We start from the raw sequence: 10984 nt of genomic DNA on the forward strand, positions 1-10984 counted from the left end.
ATTATCACTGTCATTATTATTATTGTTATTATCATGAATTTATTATTATTATTTAAGATCTTGTCCTTTATGTCCTTATATTTTGATTTTAGTCCATTATCTTCGTTTTATTTGTTTGTTTGTTTGTTTTTACAATTTTAGTAATTTATATTTTACGTGACGCTGACATAGAATGCACGTGTGTAATGCCATATTAGCATTTTCGACGAAAAAATACGAAATTTCAAAAAATCAAAAAATAGAATACAAAACTGAAATTTAAAAAACACGAAAGACTAAAATAATAAAGTGACAAAATTATTAGACCAAAATTACAATTTTTTTCTAAAAATTTAAATTTAAGGGCCTAGGTTTCAAAGTTCAAACCCGCTATTAACAATATCGGCCCAATTGATTTTGAAATATCGGCCCAATTGAAAGCAAGGGCCGCGATTTTATTTTCATCATTATTTGTGTAAAAAATATTTGACTACTTCAATAAATTTTTTGGGTTCTTTTTTGTTTTTTATATTTATATATATATATATATTATATATATTATTATTATTTAATATTTTAAAAAAACCCTAACATCGAGCAAGGGAGATGGAGACAAATTCATCATAAACAGGCCCAACAGATGGTGAACTCCGGCGGCGGCGCGTCGCTACCTGCTACATGTACCGACGCCCGAAAGCGGCGAGTGTCGTACTTCTACGAGCCGACAATCGGCGATTACTACTACGGCCAAGGGCACCCCATGAAACCCCATCGCATACGCATGGCTCACAACCTGATCGTCCACTACTCCCTCCACCGGCGAATGGAAATCAGTCGCCCATTCCCCGCCGCCGCCGCCGACATCTTACGCTTCCACTCTCCTGAATACGTCGAATTTCTCTCATCCGTCACACCCGACACGCTTCTCGACCACACCCACTCGCGCCAACTCAAGCGTTTTAATGTGGGAGAGGACTGCCCCGTGTTCGACGGATTATTTAACTTCTGTCAAGCATCAGCCGGCGGTTCTATCGGCGCTGCTGTGAAGCTCAATCGACAGGACGCGGATATTGCTATAAATTGGGCTGGAGGGCTTCACCATGCGAAGAAAAGTGAGGCTTCCGGGTTTTGTTATGTTAATGATATTGTGCTTGGAATTCTTGAGCTACTCAAAGTACACAGGGTAATATCAATACAGCCTTTTCAATCTTTTACTGGTTCGGTTGCATACACTTTCATCTTAGGCTTGACGAGAATGAAATCTTGATGTCATACTTATTTCCTGTGCTTTTCTTTGCTTGGGTTTTGGATGTGTTTTTTTTAACTTGACCACCCAATTCGATTTTTGTTTGCATTATTTTTTTCTCAAGTGCGGCGTCATGCTACGGAACACTGCTGAATCAATTCCATTTATTACGTAGATACATGCATTGATTCCGTTGGTAAGGTTTCTACTTTCGACTTCCATAGCCTATAAAGAAATAAGTAAGGTGGCGTTTTTATTAAGAATTTTTGGAATAGGAAAAACTGAATGAGAAGCATAACATAAAGCACGGCGAGGAAGAACCAGCTCTGTTTAAATTTTCTCTAAGCTTTTCAAAATGAGGGACATGGAGCTCCAAAACTGCCTAGCTCTTGAAATCAAATATGTTAGTTGTTAAAGTTTTTTCAACACTTTTGAAAGTATTTTTTTTTTGTCAAAGATACCTAATTCGCGTCTATGAAGAACTTTTCCAAAGTTTATGGGATATTTGGATGTTTGAAACTGTGTTAAATTTAAATTTCTGAAAATGTTCCTGATTTAGAATTTTGAAGGTGATTATATTTTATAATATATGGGAGTGATATCTTAATTTCAAGAGGAGGATGAAACCAATGAACTTTCGAATGAATAACATGAACTGAAGAACTCTCTAAGAAACACAAAGATGGTATCTTTGACATATGTTTATTTCACTTATATATGTATAATGAATTCATTGCTTTTGAAATACATACTACCTGTTTCGAGTTCTTGCATTTCTATGTCTTCAATGTGTGTAGTGCTGCTATCTCTGTTTGTGCGGGCTTTCATGAAGCCATAATTGCTCTCTGGAGATTATGTGACTGATGCTTGAGATTGTGTGTGATTTATGGGTATAATGTTGAAGAAGTCTTAAACGCCTAAAACACGATAAAATACGAATAAACCTTTATTATAATTGTCACGAACATTTGAATACTCTGAGTTGTAGCATGATTACTCTTGCATATTGTTGTTTCTCCTTTGTATTTTAATTTATTTATTTGGATTGCTTTACCTACTTCCCTTCATAACAAAGCAGTGAAAAATTGTTGTCTTTGTTTTCTCCTCTTGGATCCATGCATGGATACAATTTTTCAAGATTTTTTATAATTATTTTAGACTATCTTCAATAGAACCAGTATTTCAGTTGTCCCTCTCATATCTGGCGGGTTATGTTCTGATTTTTGTATTTTCAATGGCAGCGTGTACTATACATTGACATTGATATTCATCATGGAGACGGCGTTGAGGAGGCCTTTTATGTCACTGATCGAGTGATGACCGTGTCATTTCACAAATTCGGTGACTTTTTTCCTGGAACAGGGCACATCAAAGACATTGGAGTGGCGGCTGGGAAGAATTATGCTCTTAATGTTCCATTGAATGACGGATTAAATGATCAACATTTCCGAAGTTTATTCCGTCCCATCATCCAGAAAGTCATGGAGGTGTACCAGCCAGATGCTGTTGTTCTTCAATGTGGAGCAGATTCATTGGCTGGTGATCGGTTAGGGTGCTTTAATTTGTCCGTGAAAGGACATGCAGATTGCCTTCGTTTTTTGAGGTCTTTTAATGTTCCTCTCATGGTTTTGGGAGGGGGAGGGTATACAATCCGGAACGTTGCCCGTTGCTGGTGCTATGAGGTTATTCTCCTCCTTTATGCTTATGCCTGTGTGTTTTATGATTCTCGGAACACGGGCAATTTCTATGTTATTATTTGTTGTGTTTTCTTGGTTGGTCATAATCACATGAAATCACTAATGGTTGAAACTTTTACTCTTGGTAGACTGCTGTTGCAGTTGACGTAGAACCAGATAATAAATTGCCTTACAACGATTATTATGAGTACTTTGGCCCTGATTATACTCTTCATGTGGAACCAAGTACGGTGGAAAATCTGAATACAGACAGAGATTTGGAGAAAATGAGGTGATTTTCTTGCGCCGAGTTCCATTTGAAATTAGTAATCTCGTTAGTGAAATCAATCAAAATTTGTTTTTAGGTACTTGTTCTACTTTTTGCGTGTCGTGGAAGTGACTTGAGCTGTTAAGTTTTTGTCCGTCTTTCCGAAGTTTCCTAGTTTAAATTCACAGCGTTTTGTTTTAGACTACTGACAGCTTACATCTAATAATAACTGTTGGCCCTAAAAGCTATGTTGGTTCGTACATTTCGGTGTAATACTTAGCCACCATTTCTTTCACTACAAGATTTATGGTAGTATTTTGTAATATTTTGGGTTTCATTTGTTTTTCCTTGAGAGTCATTGTTTATGTCTGCTTCTATTCACCACTCTTTTATTCAGCCTCATCAGGTCTTGGTTTCCATTAATTTTACTCTTTACGTTGTATCATTAGTCATGTTATGCTATGTAGATTCATTTTGTTTAATTTCTTAGAACTCTCTGGGGTTGCATTTGGATGTGAGGGAAAAATTGAAGGATGAGTTTAAAATAACTCCATATTGAGATGGATTTGAAGTTCACTACAACAATTCAAAAATTAATTATCAAGGATTTAAAATCTATTGTAAACTGGATTTTTCAATGAATACAAATGAACCTGTAGTGTCAGATGGTAATCATATCCTTCTCTCTTTACTTGTGTAGAAGCAGGAACTATGACTCGTTACAATATGCACTGACCTTTTGAATTAGCATAGTTTACTAAAATTTGTTGGTGCTATTTTCAAGTGTCTTTTAAGTCTCGAAGTGCACATATATTTTATAGACTGAAATGGAGTAGTGTCCTTGGAAGCAGTGGCTGATATGTCGACCATTTGCAAATAACCTTTTTAAGCATCAGTTTTCTTGCTTAATAGCCGTTTTTGGCCATTATGAACTTTTCATGTTTATGTACTGGTCTTAGCATTTTTCTTGTTTATTGTATGTAAGGATATTATTTGTTCACACGTCTCTTTGATTCCTTGAAATTACAGAAATATGCTACTTGATCAACTTTCTAAACTAGAACATGTACCTAGCGTCCCATTTCAAGTAATGCCTCCAACCACTGAAGTTCCGGAAGAGGTAAGTTTACTGGGGGAGTGCTCAACACTCTTTCAAATTTAATTTACTTTCCATCATTCCATGCTTAAAATCAGGCATGCTTCATTTTCAGAGAGAAGAGGGCATGGAAGTGAGGGAAAAACCTCGTATATGGAATGGTGAATTGGATTATGAGTCTGAAGGTGATGAGAATGAGAATTCTCTTTAGGAAATTTGAATTAACAGGTCTATATACGGAGCAAAGGATGTACGAGGTATGTTCCGACCTTGTCATTATGCTATGTCTTTTAATGAAAGAAAGAATTTTCATGATAATATCCATTATTTGCTGCAGAAATTGGCGCTGTGAACAAAAAGCGGTTTTACATATTAATTTTGAGTTGTTAGAGTTGATGAACTTAAGACATTGGGCAAACCTATTTTTATTGAAATTGGCAGAAAATAAAAGATAGTAGGTTCGCTCTCATCTTGTCAGTCCATGTCTAACGAGTTGATGATCATACTAAACTCTTTGGAAAATTCTCATGATGAAAATCAATGTTGTGTACATTTCTTCTTCTTGTAAAAAATAATCTTACACTAGATATATGTGACTTCATGTTTCTTGGGATTAAGATTTGTGGCTTAATGCAAGTAGTTTCTCAGAATCTGAGAGTAGTAGTAGGAAATTTTGACTTGGTGTTTGGAGAAAATGTTTGAAAGGTTCATACGGTGGCAACTAGTTGCTGTTTTGTTAAAATAATTATTTAGTAGAACGTTGTAAAAATTAGTTATTGGGTAATTATGGTGCTAGTGTTTGAAAATGATGATTTGAGGTGTGAAATCATGTGTGATTTAAAGAATTTGGAAATGAAAATTCATAAGAGTAGGACACTGGACATAAAACATAGATGAGTGAAAAGAGATTTTTATCAAACCAAGCATATTGGTCTCATTAAAAAAAAAGATTGTTCGGGCTGTAACTATTGTTAATGTTTCAGGGGTTGGGTCATTTGATGGAGCCGATAAGGAAGGTGCGAAAGACCCAAACTGGGGGTTTCCCTTGAATGATATTAGGTTGTGGATAAAACAATGATTTACTATTCAGGTTCGTCGACTAGTCCATCTCTTTCATTTCCCCTCTTCCTAGTGTACAGGATCCAGCCGGGTAACCTTGGATGCTTTTGATGGATTTTCGACCTTAAAATATGTGCAACACTGAAATGTAATCAGGCGATTTCTTTATAGTTATTGCCAAGTTTTGTGTACAGTCCCTTTGCGTCTGTGTTATAGTTAATGCTTATGACTTGTACTTTCTGATTGTCTTGTATGTTTATCAAATTACAAGTTTATGAGTAGATGGGAATTGGTTTGCATCTTTTTGTTTTTTCCTTTAAAAAAATAATGATTCTTTTTGTTGCTTGTATTGTGAAAAGAAAAAAAATGAGGGCGCTGAACATTTTATTTTGAAAAACTTATGTACCTAATGATTTGAGTGCTCAATTTTTTTTTTTTAATACAAATTGCATCGAATATCGAAATTATATCATATTGCAACACTAAAGAGTAAAATTTGTCCGCATAACTGACGGGACTTTTGAGCATGTACTTGAGACGTACTTGTCTCGAGCTAAGAAAGTACCTAAATCTACCTAAATAAATTAGAAAATCTACCCGCAATCAGTGAGAATCGAACCTGAGACTTCGTGGTCTCAGTTTTGAGTGCTCAAATTGATGCAATCGATTCGGATAAATTAGGAATTGCGAGAACTAATTTGAAGGGAATTTAAACTAATATTTCATACTTTTTTTTAAAAAAAATCCGTCAAAAAAGATCATACTTTCTTTGTAAGAAGGCGTTGCGAAGCTTTTTGTCCTGATCGGTTTCTAGTTTAATTTTAATTCATTATTTATGAATTTGTCAAAAAAAAGTTCCACGCCAGAAAATTATATATGCTGCAAGAAAGATACTTCAAAAATGGTCCCTGTGGTATTATGGATTAATGTTTGAGGATACGTGTCGAATATTTTGTAAGAGTATCAATAAAATAAATCGATGAAAAAGATATTAGAGTATGAAATACAACATGTAACATAAACATTAATATAAATATTTTTTGTTTTTAAAAAAGTTTGGAGAAAACATAAATCGCGAAAGATAAATTTAGGCATAATATTAAAATTCATGGATGATGTGCTACCAGAGACAAGGGTCAAACAAATTCAAAGTATATATTTTTCATTTAAATATCTGTTCAATAACTCGTTGATTGCAATGCGAACATAAATTTATCCCCCACCAAAAACCATTTCGTTACATGATAGTAATATATAGTGTATGATGACGAAAACCATACGCAGATGATTTCCTTGAAATATTAACTTTGTAAAAACACTGTAAAGAGAAACAAAGCAAAAAATGCGTACGAGCTTTTACAAACCAAGAAGGTTCTTATATACTATGAAGAAGTGATACTTGATAATCGTTTGATAAATCGATCGAATATCATGTCGCGTGGTAGAACACTGATCCGAACATGTTTTTCGTCATCACCAAAATGCTTGCCACCTCTAGTTAGTATCTTGTGGTGGCGAAGAAAGCTTTCACAGTCATCTATTTCACTTTCACACTTCAACCAAGCGAAGGCTGTGACAAGTGAAAATCAGAGGGGAAAACAAGTTACTTTTGAACATTAAAGCTTTGATGACTTTGTGAAGTAAAACAAAATGTTTTTTACCAGGTTGTGATGTGAATGAACTGTTGGTAAAGGTGCATTGCCCGAGGGGAAACTCGGGTAAACTAAAGATTTTGGCATTGCTCACTGCGTCTCTGAGCTGTTTCCATCTTCTTGTCATGAGTTTATGGCTGTGTTCAAAGAAGGCTTCGTCGTCGTTAAAGTCGCCTTTGTGCTCGTGGCTATCAGATACTACTTGTAAAATCTTGGCAGCACGAATCTGTGACTCTTTTGATACACCTATGGTGCTTAACACGATGAACTCGATCATTTTCTTAGCGGTTTCTCGATCCTTCACGAGAGCCCATCTGCAATTGCATGCCAACAATGTGTCATGAACTGAGAACCCTTTTTGAGATCCATTTCAGGAATCGGCCTGTTTTTTCATGTGTTGAATTTTGAGCAGTTGGCAGTTTCTCGGGCAGTCAGTGGAATCAAGAAATCATGTAGCTTACCCGAGTCGAGAACCAGCGTGACCGGTGCTTTTGGAGACCGTAAATAGCATGATGTCGTGGTCTGCAGCGTGGGAGATGGGAGTATACTGCGGCCAGTAGTAAGCTAAGTCATGAATTAGTATCCCTTGATCTTGATTCACCACAGCATTTCTTGAAAATCCGTCTGGATTATTTGGAGATGTCACTAGCTCAATGTAAGGCTTATCTTTCTTGAATTTGTTTGCATCACCATCCCATTTGTGGAGTCCAGACTTCAAAAGGTCCGTGATCAATGGATATGACTGCAACAGTAGAAGATCTTGGTAGAGTGAAGGTGAAACTAAAAAAATTCTAAAAGTTACATCGATATATAGTTGATCTAGGAAACCATGGCTAACCGAGTAGAATGGCGCAGCGGATACTACATCGATGGGCTCTGTAGCATTTGGCGGAGAAACCGCATACAATGCGGCCTGGATCAGCTGTGATGAACCGCTCCCGACCACAATATCGCGATTTTCGGTCACAGCATTGCCTACTAACTTGTGCAATCTTATGACAGCATTCGCGAATTCGGGCTCCAGAAACCAGCAAAGATTTTTGACATCAGAAAAATAGCTGATGAATCTCCAACCAGGGATCAGGACCGTAGTTTTGTCCCCCATTTTCTGCCAATATCTCTCATACATTGTCGGATCACCGCTGTGCACAGATAATACTTAAATTACTACACAATGCATAACAGTGAAAAAACTCTTGAGATTTGAATCTCCAAATATTTCTGTATAAATTAGGACTATGTGCACTTTGATCCTTGTTGAAAAGGCTCAAGGGTGCAATTTGGTTCAAGCCACAATGAATACATCTGTTACAGCAAATGGTTTCATAAAAGGGTCCCGCGACCGAGCTAACTAGCACAAGCCCTCAGGACAATTATGGCCTTCTAAGTTACAGCAAATGGTTCCGTAAAAGGTTCCCTTTCGGAAAGTATCCGATGACATGACACTTTGGGGTGCTAAAGGCATATGTCCCAACTGCCGCGGAGCAAATTCCGGCCAAAATCGCCTCAAGCAAGGTACTTCTCCAGCACCTCCTACAACGGCTACTCAAGATGTTGCTCATAAAACTTGTGTGTTCTTAGATATACCTATATACATGTTCACATCCACTACTGGCATGCGATAATCAAAGACAGTGGTCCTCACCATTCCTTTAGGTTTGAAGATGAAATGGGAGGGCCAAACTTGTTGGTCACGCTCAATCATTCGATCAAATGATTGGATTGGATTACAAGCAAACATCACAGGTCCATCACACTTCCTATCGGTTACATGACACTGTCTCGAATCCAACAAGAACAAAATTCAAAGCAGGTTTTTTCCTTTTCCTTTATTACTCATCTTCAACTAAATATTTAATTTTGACGTATTTTTAAGGACAAAGTGTGTCTAAATATATCAGATGCAAAAGGTTAGAATCACCATCTAATTTGCCTTGAACAAAAACATAAATTCAAGAAGCTAACTAATTTTTTCTCTGTGCTGTTGCAACTTGCATGCACCATTGGATTTCTCTAGCACACAAGGACCTGTCCCTGTCTCTAAAGAGACATGACATAAATACCGAAAGAATGTCAAGGAATCTCTTTAGTTATAACATTAAAATCGAACCAACGCTCTGTAATTAACTACTGCATGGGTGGATGAATAGTATAGCGCAGATCACCCCTCTTAATCGAATAAAGTTCTAAACTTTGTATGTAATTTTTCTAAATTTTAATTTTGCGGATTCAAAATGCATCTCCTTCATTCAACCCAATTCTTGAGTCCAGTCCCTAGTACACCATAAGATACTAAAGTTTTCGTCTTTTCCATTACTTTGATACATATTAAACTTAACAACGGGAGGGATGAGCTAGCTATTAATTTGGGCAGCCTAATTTCACACTTTTAGCACCTCCTGTGTCAAGGGGGAAAAGGACATTGATCATAAGTCAAGATTCCAATCAAAGAGCAAAATAGTGGCGCTTTATTGTAACGAAAAGACGTTTGCGCCACTTTTCCAACACCAGATGAATGGGAAGTTCGTGCATAATTGAAAGAACAACTTGGAAGAAGATCCGAAGTACCAAGTTCAACCCCACATCAAGATTTATCTTTTTTACTTTTTCTTGTCTTGGTCGGGTAAACTACTAGAGAAAAAGTGTACAACAAAAGGCCCTTTTTCTCCCACTCAAGTTTATACACCAGCATCAGCATGGGGCAATAATTCCCTCGAGTTTTATGTATATTTTCTCAAAACAACAGAAACCCATAGTTCGAATATTTTGAGTCGTCTAGTCCATAAATGAACCGTCCCTAATAACTTTACTAAGTATAACAAAATTAAACTATCGTTGCAAGAATAGAAAGGAGGGTCTTTGTAAATTGTAATTGATTAGCACTTACTGGTCAAGATCAATGGTTTCATCAACAGCTTTTGAAGAAGATGTCACTTCAGTATTTTCAACTATATAACTGTTAGCATCTCGATTTGTGACCAGAGATGCATTCTTCAACTTATTTTCAGAGCTGAAAAACTCTTGACTATTGCAATAGTCTCTGTACAGCAAACCCAAATTCAAGGCTAAAGAAATCGCCAAGAAATGCCCCAAAATCATTGCTTTTAACTCCATACTTGGATTTCAATATCCCTTCACCATGTGTGGAAAAATCCTGATGAAAACAAAAGGGATCTTAGGGAACATAAACATAAAGCAAACAAAAATTCAGAACAAGTGCAAAAGGAGCTAGCCAACGCTCCATGCTCCCACCGGAGATTGAATATGCCTATATTGATACAAAGACATGATTTTTATTTCACCATTCAGGTTGGTTATATTGCATATATATATTCTGAAAAGGAAATTTTTACAGCTCTAACTTAAAAACCTGAACAAAACAAAACAACGTGAAATATTATAATTTTATGCTAGAAAACAAATATCCATACATGGCTCATTCTTTTTTGAAACAAATGGCTCATTCATTTATTCACATAAACAATTACCTGTAGATCCTGAATAGAATTCCCACTTCCCAATGTTGTTAAAAAATGGGAATGCTAGAATCTAAAGGTGTTTTTTTTCCCACATTTCCAAATATTGGGCAAGCTTTTAGAGAGAGCTGGTGAGATGCTCGAGAGGGCAAAGCTATTGTAAACGCATATATATATATTGGTAAAAAAAATGCGAACTTTACGTTGAAATCTTGTTGTTTTTTCACGAAGATGTTTTGGGTAAAAAAATTAACAGAAATTGCAATGGATTAATTTTAGAAAGCACAGCAGCTTCCCGCAACCACGAGATAGTTGGACGTTGGAGGGCCATCGAAATAGGTGGAGAGAAATCCCATTATTTTCTCTGAGAACTTTTCACGTGCCACTGCGTTTGTTTTTGTGATTGTGCTTTCCAGGTTATGGGTCGGAAGCCTAAGTTAAAAAGAAAAGCAGTCTTGTTCTCCCACTTATTCGCTACCATATATTTATAGCTGGGCATCGCACAAGCATTACGTGTGTAAAATAACCAAAA

General features: G+C 36.4%; 2 protein-coding genes across 2 annotated transcripts; one reads left to right on the forward strand and one right to left on the reverse strand.

Annotated features, from left to right (window-relative positions):
- The first annotated feature begins 565 nt into the window (after positions 1 to 565).
- Positions 566 to 5623, forward strand: LOC140876343 (histone deacetylase 6-like). The gene is made up of 6 exons (XM_073280299.1): positions 566 to 1162; positions 2467 to 2907; positions 3051 to 3193; positions 4199 to 4289; positions 4381 to 4522; positions 5249 to 5623. Exons 1-5 carry the CDS (start codon positions 620 to 622, stop codon positions 4474 to 4476), a joined length of 1314 nt encoding a protein of 437 aa, XP_073136400.1. The 5' UTR covers positions 566 to 619; the 3' UTR covers positions 4477 to 4522; positions 5249 to 5623.
- Positions 5624 to 6506: 883 nt separating this feature from the next.
- On the reverse strand, positions 6507 to 10621 carry LOC140875778 (tryptophan aminotransferase-related protein 2). Its single transcript, XM_073279563.1, has 6 exons — positions 10465 to 10621; positions 9864 to 10130; positions 7815 to 8118; positions 7438 to 7718; positions 6986 to 7290; positions 6507 to 6894 (listed from the first exon to the last, which is right to left on the reverse strand). Exons 2-6 carry the CDS (start codon positions 10088 to 10090, stop codon positions 6707 to 6709), a joined length of 1305 nt encoding a protein of 434 aa, XP_073135664.1. The 5' UTR covers positions 10091 to 10130; positions 10465 to 10621; the 3' UTR covers positions 6507 to 6706.
- Between the last annotated feature and the right edge of the window lie 363 nt (positions 10622 to 10984).

This window comes from Henckelia pumila, chromosome 1 (genome assembly GCF_033568475.1).
Source record: "Henckelia pumila isolate YLH828 chromosome 1, ASM3356847v2, whole genome shotgun sequence".
Classification (NCBI taxonomy): Eukaryota; Viridiplantae; Streptophyta; class Magnoliopsida; order Lamiales; family Gesneriaceae; genus Henckelia; species Henckelia pumila.